General features: G+C 43.2%; 1 protein-coding gene across 3 annotated transcripts in view; it reads right to left on the bottom strand.

Moving 5' to 3' along the window:
- The window catches only part of MAPRE2 (microtubule associated protein RP/EB family member 2), a 94,467-nt gene extending 91,039 nt beyond the window's left edge, over positions 1-3,428 (bottom strand). For all 3 annotated transcript variants that reach the window (XM_013954701.2, XM_013954703.2, XM_067290430.1), the window contains exon 1: positions 3,338-3,428. In XM_013954701.2, the coding sequence (XP_013810155.2) occupies positions 3,338-3,409 (72 nt within the window). In that variant the 5' untranslated portion in view covers positions 3,410-3,428. The remainder of the gene's footprint in view (positions 1-3,337) is intronic.
- Positions 3,429-15,940: the final 12,512 nt, after the last annotated feature.

Here is a 15,940-nt window from a genome sequence, read left to right as displayed (position 1 = left end):
AAATACCCAGCTCACCACCAAGAAGTCATCTTTGCAAACTTTCTGCATTTAGTAAAACTGTGGCTTCAAAAAATCAAAATCAGGAGAGGAAGATGGTGCCCTTAGGTTTGTAGTTTGGCTACTCAAAAACAGTCTTCTAAAAATTTATCAAATAGGGTAAGTAATCTATCACAGATCACTGTCCCTTAAATCATTCCTATGGAATAGGAGGCTAAAGTTAGAACTACCCTAGATAAGTATTTTATTCCATGAATGCTGCTTATCAAGTCACAAAATGACCAAAGTCAGTTAATCCCTGCTTAGAGGGGGGGCAAATTCACAAACACACAAGTTAAGGTATGCATTGATGTCTAAAAAAATAGTAAGCAATTCTGCATTACCCAGTTGAAAGAGCTCAAACTTTCTCCCTACTTCTGAAAAACCTTAGATAACTTTGCGGGAGGGATGAAAAGAGACGTTTAAGATTATGTGCCAGTATTGAAAGTATTTTCTTCTTCCTTACCTCCCATTTACTGTACTGATTAATAAAACAAAAGATAACAGTAAATATTTTTGAACAGTTTGGTCTATACCAGTTTACAAGGCACTTAAAATAAATGCATTGCACTTAAAAATACTAATGAACACTTAATTGCAGCATGCCAAGATACCGGAAGTATGGTGCAGGATAAAGCCAAAGGAACTCCCTCACATGAGACCGCTACGCTGTCAAGCGAGACTTCTCTTGCTGCAATCCAGTACAGCCAGAGTTTGTCATGTACCAGCAACAACAGATGGTCGAAAGCAGAAATGACCACACTGTTGAAGTTAAGTCAATATTAAACTTGTAGGATGCTTCAGAAACCCAAAAGAAAAACCACAACATTATCAAGGGGGAAAATGTGTCTATTCAAACACCGCAGTCAAGATGCAATTATTTTATCTTGCCTGCTAATTGCACAAAGTCAAAATGCTCAGAGATCCTCTCCAATTCACACTGCTCCATCTTGCCCAAGCGGCTGTCAGTCAACCTTGTGCCAGCTACATAAATTCACAGTTCTGCTTACACAGTTTGAAAAAGAGAACCCATCCTACACCACCGTTTTTGTGGAAACCATAACTTTGATTGTTTTGTAGTACCTGGTGGTAATACTAGTATGCTTTGCAAAACAACTAGAAAACTAGCCTCTAACCTCAAATACTTCCCATGTTTTGGGAGCAATGAATGAAAAAACTTCTACTCCTTCTAAATTGAATGTCACAAAAGAAACCATTCATTATTCTTCTCTGATCTAGTCATCTATAGATAAAAGTTAACTCTTTCCTCTACTCACTTCAAGATACTTGTCTCTGTGGCTGCTTATTAAGTTTTCAGAGAGGTCTAGATGTTCTTTCATTTTCCCAGCTCCTGAAAGAAGCTCCAAAAAAGTATATTCAAGGCTCATTCCCATCTTCTTCAGTTCCTCACAATTCTGCTTTACCATCAACACCTACAAAAAAACCAGAGCTAGGTAGCTGGTGTAATGAGATAACTACCTGTTATGCTGACCAGCATTCTTGACGCATCCAAGCTGCACGCCCCTTGTTGTGATCACTGTTTAATACAATGCATTTGATTTCAGCTCATGATTACAACTTTTCAGCTAGACATCTTGTAAACTGATATGTGCCTGTCTGTCCAAATCTCTCTGTTATCTCTTATATTTAAATTAAAGGCTCTGAGAAAAGGACTGAGATTCCAGTTACTTCTGTAATACCAGCATCTAGTAACAGATGAGCACACTGAAAACAAACTTGCATGCTTTCACACATTCAAACAAGTGCAAACTTTCTTCAACATATTGCTGCAATATAAGCACAGCTGGCAGCAGAACACAAGCAAGACCACAGATTTTTATAGAAATAGCCCAAGCTGAATTTTGTTATAGCAAATGGTGGCTGTTACCAGTGGCTGAAGGGTTTGGAGAAGGTCATGAAATGACAGGGATGTGAGCCTGGGAGTGGAGAGAGTATTTAACAGCTGGGGTCAAGAGTGAGCTTTCCCAGTTGAGTCCCCTCAAACAAGAACAGATTGCACATTACCAGTACCTGAAATCTTATACAGAGGTGTATAGAAACATTTGTTAGTGCTCGCCATGATGTGGCATTGTAAGAGTTTCCATCAGGTTGAACACTCCTCCAGGGAGTGCAGAGAGATGTCCTACAACTAACCTTCACATTGAGCCTTTTCTCCTGACAACTATGGGGAGAGTCAGGAGCCATGAGCAGGACTGAAGAAGGATGCCTGCTCTCTGGGCACACAGCATATTTTGGCAGCTGCAAGTAGATCAGCTCAGGGCTTGCTTGTCTTTAAGGATACACATTTAGAAAGGTGCAAGCAAGCACTGGAGGCACCAGCAAACAGGCAACTGGGAAGCAAAAGCCACCTTGTGATCCCACTCAGCCTTACCCCTGCAAGCTATTTCCATTACTTACCCCTACATGTGCCTGTTCTTGCTACATTTAGGACATGCTTGCCTCCCTGGAAGACTTTACACACAAAAATAGTTGGGCTTTGCCTTATGGAAGACTCCAGTTAGGAGTCTACAAAACATACACAGAACATAGCAAGGTAGATGACACGGGGAGGAGAATTACCCCAAACAACAACCAGCTTTGCAGCCCCCCCTCCAAGAGGCAACCAGGTCACCAATACATTGTAAGGTAGCTAGAAGGAGAGTTAAGTTTATACAAAAGTATTATACCAACACAAACACTCCCGTGCAATAGCAAACAGATCTTTATAGTACCTAGTCTCATTTAGGGAAATTCACAGTAAATCAAGAGACCTCTGCTGAACTGAATAATTTACAGGCAATTATGTGCAGGTATACATAAGGAAACTGCGATACAGGATAACTCAAAAATTATGGCAGGATTCCTGGGTGTATCAAAGAGTCATGACTAAGCCACAGCAATTATGCAATTAAGCACAGCATATCTTTTATTTGTTTGCTTGAGAAATTAATATTGGTATGGCTAAGGAAAAGCAGCACAATTCCAACAACCACAATAACCTAAATATTGTGGACAGGTGGTACAAATTAGCTCTCAGTCATCAGTCCTCAAGACTGAATCAACCTGTAACAAATAGTAGCTTCTCCAAATGCTAATAAGCGTTAGGATTTTTTTAAGGTTGTTTTTTTCCCCGCCATTTGAATTAGCATTATAAGAGGACAAAACTATAGAGAATAAGACTCCAATTATACATAGCAGAGAAAATACAGACCTTTAAAATTAAAGTATCACTCAGCTCTGTGTCATAGAAATACCAGGTATAAAAAGGAACCAAAGTAGTAAAGCAGACTCCATGACTTACCTTACTTCGCTGTTTCAAAGATGTATTTAGAGAATCATCCCCACCATGGGAACCTTTCTGAAGCCTTGACATGGTAACAAAATAAAACTGACAGTTGATATAGACTGACAGAGAGGAGCTCCCCTAGAAAACTTCCTTTATAAACCTTACCATGGGTGTAGCTAAATGACTAGCTCCACCCTTCATCCCACCCAGAAATTTGGATAGCCTATAAAAAAACTTTTCAAGCAACATGATCATTTTGTCAACTTGTCATGTACTCTGTTTACTAGGGAAAAAAATGCAGAGAGCTAGTTGATAGTTTTACAAGTCAATGGAAAAAACATAAACAAAGAAATTCACCTTATCTCTAATATTTTCTGTAACAGAAACATTTAGCAGGTGAGCTTGCTTGTTTGCTTTCTCTTTAAAAGCACTGCTATAGCAAAATACTTTTAGCATTTATTTATTTTATTAGATGCATTATACTGAAAACTAAACATGTCTATGAACTTGCAGCAATCAGTCCTCACATCACCACAGTGTATCAAGAGCCACCACCACCACAGGCTCCTGTTTTCATGACTTACATCATGGAGATGATGTAAGATCAAAGCCATTTGCAAGCCTCATTGAATCACACATGTGCCCTGGCTGTGAGGGAAACACCACCACTAAAACCAACTTTCTGTTCCTTTGTCCTCTAACTACTCTACATCTTTAAAAAAATCAACTTTCTGTTTTCTCAAGGTCTAATCCCAAGGGATGGGGAGATGACTATGATGTTACTACTGAGTCAATACTGCTTGAACAGTTATATATTGTTTTGGTGTGTAATATAAACAGATTTAGATGCCTGCAGTCCTGTTTCTTACTCAGGCTTTTGTACTATCTCAACTGATAGTTTCTGTATTCATAAACACAAGTATAAGGAGGTATAAATGCAGAGTGCTTTATTTGTTTTTTCACTGAATACTTGAGGTTATCCTGACACTCCTGCAGGAGTTTGGGTGTGAATCAGAGTTCTTGAGCTGTTTGGCAGGAGTCCAACTATGCTTCTATCATCTGGGTTGGCTTTCAAGGGAGTGATTAGGAGATTATGTTCTTGTTAACAAGATCTGTGCAAGTAATAGCTATTATGCCCAACATTTCCTGTATTTAAGTTTAAGTGAATGTTCCATCTCGATATGAAGAGATGAGATATTTCCTTGAAAATCAGCAATTTCGGCCAAATCTTAACTTTAATAAGTATTGAAAGAAGAACATGCATCCCTTCTGACAAAACCAGTCCATGTTTGTCTGTAAATGTTAATTGGTCTTTAAATTATGTGTCCATATGGAACTTCTACAATAAAATTAAAGCTATGTTTAATACTGTCTGTGTTTCTCTTCCCCTTCCTCCCAAATGTCAGATTTTTGTCATGAGAGGGGAAAAAAAAAAAAAAAAAAAGCCTATTGCAACAATAAGTTTAGCCTAATAAGCTACAGCATTCACTTCTCTTTGCTGCTATACTTCTTCAGGCAAGGTGAAGTATATTCTACTTTAAGATCTACATTTAAAGGACAGATGCCCACATCTCCATCCATGGCTGAAAGTCTGTAATCTGGTGTTCTACCATAGGTGAATAAAAAAAATCTGCAGGATTCTCCAAGGGCAATAAAACTGTTTCACCTTTTAGAGAAAGTCTGATGATTCTGGGAAAAAGATAACATCTTGGTGAGCTCACAAATTAAACATACCCTGCAAGAGTGGAAAAAAAAGAAAATTAGTTCTACCCAAATACACAGTTGGGAGAAATATATGAGTTCATTTTCTTTCCTACCGCTGTGAGGTTTTCTAGCAGACTTGTGTTCTGTGGGAAGACATCTTCTCTATCCACTTCAACAACTATTGACAAAACAGGTCAAGTCATACTTGGCTGAATTCTCACTTATTTTGAATTGATGTTCTGTGTGTATGGTGGGGGGGGGGAAATCCAGCAGTGTGGATGAGGGGAGGAGGAACATCCCAGGAGATGGGCAAAGCCAGTAATCAGGGTATAAGGACTAGTGCGTTGTGTTCAATGCAGCTATTTGTGTACTGACACACTTAATAGGCTAGGACTTAAAACCGAGTTCTGTTTAGAAACATGGGGCTGTGAAGATACCAGAAACACTTTAATTTTAAGTGATCTGCTGTTTTAGCTGGTGGTAACTACACTCCAATACTATAACATGAAATGGTGAAACTGAGCATGGTCTGATCTGTAGCAGCTAGTAACTAAATCAAGAGAGAAAGTGCTCAGTGCCTGGGGTTCAGTCCTAGCAGTCCCTGAACATGGAAAAAAAAATGCATTTGCTGAGTATCACCAGTGCCTCTTATAACTGTAGGGGCACACCTGCACTCTCTGCTAGATCTACGTTATTATCGTTGTAATGGCAAACAGCATTATGCAGCTGTAAGATCAATCACACTTTTGGCTATCAAAACTGCAGGAAATTGCTAAAGCTCAGTTGGCCAGATCCTACTTTAGCAGCTGAAACCAGAAGAAGTAGTTACAAAGTTACAAGGAAGACTCCTCGGGCTAGTCCTCACTGAGAAGGCACTTCGGTAAAACCCAACACTACGGAAGTCTCCTTGCTTTTGCCAGCTATTACCGTGCAAAGGCAAGGCTTAAGAACGCATTTGCTTTCCTGAGCCAGGAAGGTTGCAAGAGCTCATGAGAATCTGCTCTTACTTAGTAAAGTATCAACGTTTAAAGCACAGAATTAGTCTAGCTGCTGACACTTCAGGTGCAGGGGAAAAGCTTGGTTTGATACTGAGCTCAGGGGCCGAACATGCTGCTGTAGTTGATTTTGCCTCTTCTTGGTAAAGGATGGTGTTTTCAGGCTTCACTGCATGGATAGGGTAAGACTGAACTGAAAACCTCCGTTGCGTCCTTTCCCGGTGCCTTTCCTTTCCTGCTGAACACATGGTTGGACTGGAGAACAAGTGTTCGCTGTCAAGCAGCGCGCAACATCCACAAACTGTGGCCAAGACTCTCTGCCTGGTGGAAGAGAGGTTTAAACAGTCAGTTATAAAAACATCATGGCAAGTTGTAAGCAGGAACCCACATGAGGAAGGTACAAATTAGAGATGAAAAGAGGAAGCTAGCCGGTCCCCTGAGCTAAGGTGGAGATAAGCAGGAAAAAATAAACAGACAAAATTACTGACAATAGGAAGTGGTCAAGTCAGGAAGTAACTAAGAGGAAGAGAAACAGATAAAGAACGTGAAAACTTTCATAAGAGGGTTTGTATGAGAAAGAGGAGAGTACGCCAAAGGAGAAACTGAAGAGGCAGGAGTGAATGGCTGCAGGGTTCCTTCAAGGCACAAAAAAGCAGAAATGGCTCAAACCTTTTGTTTTCTTAACAGACCTTTTGGGGTTTTTTTGTCATCATCTGGAATTATTTAATCTGCACTTTAAAAGTCTTCCAAGAGACCGTAAACCTAGAATTACTATTCAGAACTTCAGCAAATTCAGTTTTCCTTCTGACATTTCCCAGACTTTTTCAGCTGTGCTTTGCAATCCTTGCTTCCGCTATAGAAATGCATATTCCTACCAAATTTCCTGTGGCTTGCTAATGAGGCCTAAAGATCTTCACAACCAACTGTCAGCATCTACAGTCTCCTGTATCTCTAAACTTAGTGCTTGTTTTGTAAGTATTTCTCATGATTATGACTGACAATGAAGGGAACAAGAGAGTTAAAGGTATGAAGTGGAATGGGACTGACTATAAAAAAATATATATTGCAGTGAATACTGGCTGATAATTTGATTTGCAAGAAAAAAGAGATGCAAAAGCTGTGATAAAGGATGAATGAAATTCATCGAGGCTTAGTCTGTATGTGTTAAGCACTTCATTTCTGTAAGGGTTTTTAATATCTGATTGTTTGGGAATAACTGGTATTGTGCAGCTTTATAGCACACATTATTAGCTTCATTACAAATGTCACCTGTTCTCCTTTTGTCTGTATTCTTCTATTAAAATGTACACCTTCTATTAATACTAATGCTGTGTGCATACCATCTGCCAATGCAATATTTCCAATTTTAGTAAGCAAAGCAGGCAGCATTTGAGGTGTTTGGAAATGTATTTAACTGGCCATTAAAATCCACAAGACCAAAACACTGCCAAACAATATTCACATTTGAAGATAGCTTTGAAGTATAACATCTTCTTAACTAATATCAGAGATGAAGAATTCAAGAATCTGGTGGAAATCGAGAGAGGTATTCATCTATTGCTTCAGCCAGTTTTGTCTCTTAGTTTGGATCTTTGCCTCTGATGTGCAAATACTCTTGGATCAAGAATCACGAGCTTTTCAAGGGAAGCGGCATCCTCAGTGAAGAGATGAGGCATGACATCCAAGGTTACTTTCAAATGGCATATTGGAATGAAGCTTCAAGAACTAGCTCATTTACAGCACTTCTACTTAGTCTGAATGTTCATATTGTAAAGCCAAGCAAAATATATTGTTTTCCTTTGAGAAAACTTGACATACTTTACTCTTTCAGTGCAATTCAAACTGCCTGAAGACTGTTAATGCTATAGTCAATGTAGTATTGATTGGGACATAAAATGATTACTAAATCAAAGCATGTTTTAATAACATTCCTCTGGAAGGAGTAGCCTGAGAAGATATTTAGCCATTTCACATTTGATGTTGCACAGCCAAACTATGCAGTGAAATCAGAGATAGATTTTTCCTGTATTGACTTTAACAATTCTATCAAATCTACAAAGAGATTTACTAGATTAGAACAACTTAGGTGTCTGAAGCTTATTCTGATAACCTGCATGTTACATCCTTCTTTCCTTTTCATCTGTCAAACCTATGCAAGATTTGTATTTTCTGGCAACTTGTTATTTTAATGTGGTCTTAGTTTGGCATTGGTAATTAAATCAACCTGAAAGCTCGTCATTTATGTGTATGATACATTATTGAGTGTTAGGACCATTCTAATTTTATCCCTTAAGGAAAAAAGAATTAACTGAGTTATGTACTCATTGTCTGAAATTGTCCTGTTGAAGAAATATTACTGACTTCTTCCTATAGGGTAGAAATTTATACAGTCAGCTGTTCTCAAAAGCGACTGGGTTAGAGATCAGGCTCTTGTAAAGCATTAAAACACTTCCTAAACTTTAAAAAGGACAAATTTGAAATCCGGAGTCATTTAGGGTCAGAGGAAGGGAATGGAATGAATGCAAGCCACCCTCACATAAAACTGGGGAGATTCTGGGACTGGTGATGTGGTCAACCAGGATCAAGGCTCTTCCACAAACTTTGCCATGTTTTTGTCTTCTCTGTCACTCCTTCCCCTCTTCTTCACCATCAGGCACCTTTACTACACTGCTGTGGAGAAGCGGCCCCTCTACAGGGCAGGGTGATCAAATTTGAGCATGCTTGCCCCACTTGAAGCCCTACTCTTGCTATAGCCCTGCTCTGGGACTTAGACTGCAGGGTTGCTTTCCTTTGGCCTTTCTCATATGCTTCTTGGACATGGTCACAGTAGAAATAGAGGATAGCAGCCAGCTGCAGGCCTCCAGTGCTGGGCAGCCCCCCAGAAATCTGCTCCTTAACCGTACCCATCTCATGATGGTGCTCGGGGGCTACAGTTCAGCTCACTGGGGACTGATGCAACTTAAAACAGCCCTGCACTGCTAGTCTGCCACTTCTTTAAATACTCATATAATAATGCTTGTCCTGACAGCTCTCCTAGAGCATTCTTGTTATGGTCTGGATCCTCTTCCTTCAGTTCGAGTTTTGTGTTCTCCTCTCCTCTTTTTAGTCCTGCTGCCAGTCCCCTTTTCCTCACCTGACTCTCCCAAATGCAGATTAGCCACTCCTTTTTCTTTAGACTGTGAAGCATCTTTTCAATTCTCTTGAAAACAGTATCTTGTTTGAGGCATCTTCACTCCCCACCCACCTGTCCTACAGACAGGCAAACCCCACAGTTTCTCCTCATCTCCTTAGAGTACCCATCGCTCTGTCAACACTCAGTCATTAAGGCCACTTCTCCTAGAGCCCGACATAGGATTGTCAGCAGGGAGGCTCCAGCAGCACTCTGTGATGATAAGGATGCTTAAACTGTATGCAGAGTCCCCAGATGACCCCACCTTTCCAAGGGCAAGAAGTCAAGCCCTACCAAGGCTGCAAGGAATTCACATAGGCAACCGTAACTATTCCCAAATGAGGTAGGCCAAAACACTGAGTGTGTGTGTATATCTATATAGATGTATATACATATATACATGCACAAACACACACACATATATACACACACACACTCATATATATGTATATATACATACACATATATATAAAGCACTGGGAGGTTCAGGATCACAGTTAAGCCTCACCCAACACCACCACATGTGCCATCACGCAGTGGTTAGACCTTGGGTCATCAGTGACTCAGAGCAATGCTATCAACATGCTCACCAGCACCAGAGGAAGATCCGCATTTTTCCTCCCATGTCTCATGCAAACACTGGCCCAGCCCAATTCTTTCTGAGACAAGAACTTACAGCTTTAACATGATATAGTACCTCTCTCCAGACATGTCTAAGGGAGAAAATGCATTCCCCTCACCTAATTGTTAGTCTAATGTTTTTCCCTCTTCTGAAATCTTTTTAAACTTAAACTTTAAACTTTTAAACTTGACTGTACTAAGGTTTCAGTGTTTCAAGATTTAAAAGAAGGCCAGGATAAAGACTATTTTAAGATAAACGAGAATGATAAGTTTTAGCAAAAGTTACAGCAATTTTAAAGTCTCTAAAAATTTAACAAAGATTAACCATGAATGAATTCTAGTGATCATCAGTTTAGGGGCATTTTTGATGGGGTTTTTGCTTGATTTGTAAGCAACTATTCCTCCAAATATTTCACTGGCATTTGGAGGAATGTTCAGGAAATAACACAGAAAAATATCTGGACAATACTTCAAATTAGCCAGAAGAGGCAATGATAATTGAGACTGCTTGGAGTTGTAATAGCTGAAAGGAAAAAAGAAATCTGACTGAGAATTTATGGCCAGAGAGGGGACTTAGATTTATAATATCAGGCAACTGAGATGTAACCATGACATGACAGAAACATAGGACTGAAATACCTATTCCAGCCCCACACTACCAGTTAGGATCGCCAATGCCTAGGATATTTCCAACATACTTTGGAGAACCAGTAATAAAGACTCTGTCCTTCTGAGCAATCTGGTTTTGCTACCCTGCTAGACAGGAAATTTCTCCTAACTGAGAAGCAAAGCCACAGCACAAGAGTCCCTGTTCCCTATCTGTGGGAGAGATATTTTACCAGAAGACTTAATCTTGAGGAACAAGTGCCTGATAAGGGGCCAGTTGCCAAAACATTTAAATAAGTAAAAGATATCTCAACCTACTAGACCATATTCTGCTGTAGAAGTTCTGATGCAGTCTGCTAGGGCAGCTGGCCAACTTACACCAAATTACCATGGCACACCCCACAAAGTGAGGTCATAGAAAAATATCCATATTTTTCTGTCTTTGAAACATATCCAAAAGGCATAGGTATCTCATAAATAGAGACCAAGCCCACAAGATGTTAATTGCCCTGTATGCTGCAGTCCCTGACTCCCTCCATCTCTCTTACCAAACTGATCATTTTCTCCTTGTAAAGCTAACATAGCTAATGGATTTGGTATGCTGAATTTGAAGCAGATTGAAAGGAACCATACTTGCCCTCAAGAAATGTCAAATTTATAAACTCCTAGTTATTTCTGAAGTCCTTGGTTGTATTTCCATGGATTATATAGCATCTTAGTCAGCTGTCTCTACCAGGGACAGTATGCAACTTCACCATTCCAGCAGAAATATCATAAATACTGTATGTTTTCAGAAGATACAGAGCTTTCTGCAATTCAAACAGTGTACAAGATGCAGCATGGGGGAGTTAGGTGGTTGTAACCCTGCCCTCCTCCTCTCCCTCAATCACTTTGGGGATGATTTTCACCTTAAGGGCTGTACTAATAAGCAGTCATTGAATCTCAGCAGTGGTTGTGGACAATCCCCTGCAAGAGGGCCAATATGTTTTGGGCTCTGTGCATTTTTCTGCTCTTTGGATGAGGACCGACCCAGCATGTGCGGTTGCGTGACCTAAGCAAGGATTAAAGCAGGAGTCCCTGTGTCTCAGGGAAAGGTGGTGGAGCAAGTGCGAGAGAATCCAGCCTGTGACCTGGGCGGCTGACATGTAAATGCATAGGGCTGCTCATTCATACCACTGCTGAATAAGAAATGACTCAAGATGTCTGTGTAGAAAAGTACCAAATATTTCAAAATAAAAGATCATCCAAAAAACTAATGATTCTTTTAAATACTTCCTGTTCAATAGCTAAAGGCAAGTGCTATAGTACTTCACTGAAGAAATCAGAACCCTGACTAAAAGAGATTACCCTGTGACAGTTTTGTTTAAAAGTTTTTAAACAGTTCATTTTACTTCAAAAGATAATATTTTGTAAAAGAACAAGCGAGAGCGAGTCTTACAAAATAAGCCATTTTAGCTGTATGATGCTTTGCTTGAAATACTGCTCTGCTATTCAGCTTGTGAAATGCCATCTCAGTGTTTATTTCTCTTAAAATACAGCAAAATTGCTCCAGTATTTCTTTTTTAAAAAGTCTTCACCTTATTTACTGCTTTGGATTTCTCACAGTTTTAAGTTATGAGCTTATACTATTAGCCACCTTTCATTTGCTGCATAGTTGAGGGCCAAAGATAAAAAGCAACTATCCCTTTGGGAAGAGAGCAAAGTACAAAAAGGACTATAACTCATTCATGATAGAAAGCACCAGAGGGCTGTTTGTTTGACTTGTCAGAAGACACTGTTTGAATGAAGAACTGGTGCTGGATTTTTTTTTTTTTTTTTTTTTTTTTTTTTACACCCTCACACACATCACTGTTCTGCATAGGAAGCTTGCAGCTTCAGGAAGCGTTAACGTTGCCCTGACCGCTGCACCCTTCCTTGCAGCGGCTGCTACGCTTGGTCAGTAGGTGCGGCGTGCTGACTCATCAGGCTTTTAGGTGCATTCTCTGGAATGCGATTTATTCATCACTGAGCTTTCCTATTACGCAGCAGTCTGAATGAAAGCTACCTTCATCCCTCCATTACCCGAGGTGTACAAGCTGCCTTGGACGCTCGCAACACAACCGCAACACGCAAACTGAAATATACTGCCACATTTTAAATTCATGAGGCAGTTAAGCGCCTTCCCACTTATAACAAAACTCATGACAGAATCAGCCAACAACTTTCTTGTCTCTCAACTGTGCAGTTCTAAAAAACAAACACACAAACACGTAGCTCAGTCCTTAAGCCCCCCAAATATGTAACTGATGCCTACGGAAGGTACTCGTGTAAATGTTTCTGAGCACTTCTGGCTTAATTATCACGGGATAGAGGACTCGGAGTCAAGAGATTTTTAGCGCTGGCCTGTCGACTGTCCCTGAAAAGAATTTCCCTTTCCTTTTCCCACCTGTGACGAGACGACAGCAACCGCCTCACCCTCACAAACCCTGCCGGATCCGCAGGTGACACCCGACGTTTCAGGAGCGCCCCCACCGCGGCGGCAGCGGCGGCAGCGGCGCCCGGGCCGCGGGCCGCCGCCCCGGCGGGCACACGGGCGGCCGCGGGCCGCCGAGGGCAGCCCGGCCCGGGGCGGCCGCTCCGCACGGGCCGCCGAGGGCAGCCCGGCCCGGGGCGGCTCCGCGACGGCGCTAGCGGACACGGCGCGGCCGCCCGGCGCCCCCGCGCCCGCCCCGCCTGCCGGGCCCGGCGCGGCCTCCCGGGGCTGCCCCGCCGGGGCTGTGCCGCCCGGGCCACCCCGCCGCGCCCGCTGCCAGCGTGGCGCGGGGCGGCGCTGCTCGGGGGCGGCGCTGCTCGGGGGCGGCGAGGCGCCACCGCGGCCCCGGGCGGGATGCGCGGCCGGGCCGGGCACTCGCCTCACCTGCTCGCCGCCGCCGCCGCCGCCGCCGCCGCCGCGTTTCCTTTCTCCCGCCCGCTGACGGCCCGGCTTTGTCAGCCCGCCCCGCCGCTCCGCCCCGCGCCGCCCCGCGCCGCCCCCGGCGCTGCTGCTGGAAGCCGCAAAGGAGGGCTTCCCCCCGCCGCCCCGGGCGCCCCGCGCCGGCGCCCTCCCCGCCGCAGCGGCCGCAGCCCCGGCCGGGCTGCGTGCGGAGGGAAGCGGCCGCCTCCGCGCCCGCGCGCCGCTGTGCGGCCTCGCCTCCCCCTCGGCTCACGCACCCGCGGCACCCTGCGCACCGCTCTCTGCCCCTGTGCGGGCCGCAGGGTAGGAACCCGCGCAGCAAAACCAGCGGCTGCTTCCCATCAAACTCTCAGAAATTGTCCACCACCTTTTTTTTTTTCTTCCCCCCACCCTCTTCAAAATCATCCCACCTGCTCTCGGAAAGTGAGATCGCCTGAGGAAGCTGTCAGGTCCTGTCTTTAATTCAGTGCTCCACAGATGGACTGTTAGTCAAGTCCTGCCCACGTGGACTCTAGTAGTTTATGTTTTTAAGCTCTGTGTCATGTAACTGTAAATGCTGGGGAGAGGCAGTCTTTATGTAAGATGCTTTTCCTATTTTTGTGAAGGGCTTGGGGAAAAAGAGAAACAGTGCAGATCATTCTCCTCCCTTCTAATACAACCTGGTATTTTGCCCTGAGTGCTAGATTAGGACAAGTTTAAATGAGGAAATAATTAAATACAGGGGAAAAAAAACTTCCAGGCTATGAAATAAATAGCCTGAATTTGCTGTACTCCCGTATTTTAAACATGCTAGTGCAATTTCCTGGTGAGCAGGTCTGTGCAGGACTGTGTGACCAAATCCTTCACCAATACTTATGGGGCCTCTTTTTTCCTCTGTTGCATAGGTTCACAGGCTCCTCCGCTCTTCACCATCCCCTTCCCCTTCCCCTCCAGGGACCCTGTTACTGCCTGCATGGCGCAGCAGTTCCCATATTACCGAGGGAAAGGGCAGCCTGGAAATGGAGAGGGGAAGACAGCCGCGGGGGCTCCAACCTTGCCACCACCCCCAGTTTTGGGAGTGGGCAGGGATCAAAGCAGAAGCGTGGAGAGGTTAGCAAGTGGCGCTGGGCCCTTCCTCTGCAGGGTGCAGAGTAGGGCTCAAAATCCGTTTCATGGTAGTTGGGCATTTCGTGGTGGAAGACAGGTGGTACTGCACTGTTAGCACAGGACCCAGCACTGCGAATGAGCGTGTGAGCTGCCTCTTTCTGCTGAAACAACCAACTGTGGAGCTTGGTCTGGAGGCCAAGCACACTTGGGTATGCTCATGAGCTCTGCTGCTTCTCACAGTTCACAAACACCACTCGGAGGGAAAAAGACCGAAAGAAAAGCTTTCTGCAGCAATGCAGAGGAGCCAGTCCTTCAAAAACCTGACATTCAAAGACAGAGAATTTCCTGACTTTTCTGACAGTGTTTGAAGTCTGCCTAATTTCTTCCTAATCCTTTCACTTCATATAGTAGTGACAAGAAATCTATTTTTGTGCCCACAAAACAATTAGAGGATTTTACTGCATCTGCAGGCTGCATTTAATAGAGCTTTAAGATCAAAAGATATGCTATTTTTGTATGGTCTTCTTTGGGACTTATCACAGCCATGTTTGAGTTCCTGTTGAATGATTTTATCTTCAGCATGTGCCTGAAAGGTGGAGGAATTAATCGTCTTCGCTGTACAGAAGGGAGAACAGAGAGATGAAGAGTCAAGGTTAAAAACATCCTTTCACTTTTGAGTATGTCCAGTCTTAAATGCCCACGAGGAGACCTGCCACCCAGCAGACGGCAGATTTAGCTGCAGGTCATCACTGGCCTGTCCCTCCTCCCTGCTCGAGCTTCCCCCACCGTAGCGGCGGTCACAGGCATGACGCTGTGTCTGGTCTCAGCTACGGCCTGGTGCTCCTGCATGCACCACCGATGGAGCAGGGCTCACACTGGGTTATGGTGGGCAGCGCAGGCCAATCTCTAACTTCCTAGGCTGAAACACCTTGGTCTCGTAGAGATCGTCTGTCAGAGCTTTCAGGTACCGAGTGCTGGGAAATGAGGATATTTAAAATTACATACTGACGCTGAGATCCGCGAAGGGACTGGGATGTGGATTTACGCTCTGCATTAACCCTGAGCCTGTCCTTCCTTTAGACATCCTAGCTTTGATTTCCTTCCCTCAGAAACTGTTTCCATCCTACTAAGACGCCAGCAGTGGTATAAGGGCTATTGCTGCAGAAACAGCTACTTTTTGTTGTAGTCCCCCTATAGCAGATTGACAGGAGGCTGGATCACATAAATTCTCCAGCCCCTCTGCCATGCAAACCTGGCTGGATCAATTTAAAGGTTTCCAGCAGGCTGAACTGAATTGTTTCTTTTGTTTAACTCATTTGTAGTTTTCCATTGACTATTTTGGAGGCAGCAGCTAAAGGCTGGGTGTGCTAACAAACTTGCTTTACCTACCAAAACTGTTTAAAAAATGAACATTAGTCTCATCTCAAAAATTAGATGCTTGTTAGTTACTTCTTAATGAAATTCATTCTTAAACTCATACCTAGTTTCCTGTTCAGCATTTAAAA

Source organism: Apteryx mantelli, chromosome 2 (genome assembly GCF_036417845.1).
Source record: "Apteryx mantelli isolate bAptMan1 chromosome 2, bAptMan1.hap1, whole genome shotgun sequence".
Classification (NCBI taxonomy): domain Eukaryota; kingdom Metazoa; phylum Chordata; class Aves; order Apterygiformes; family Apterygidae; genus Apteryx; species Apteryx mantelli.
This window is presented reverse-complemented; position numbering and strand designations above follow the sequence as displayed.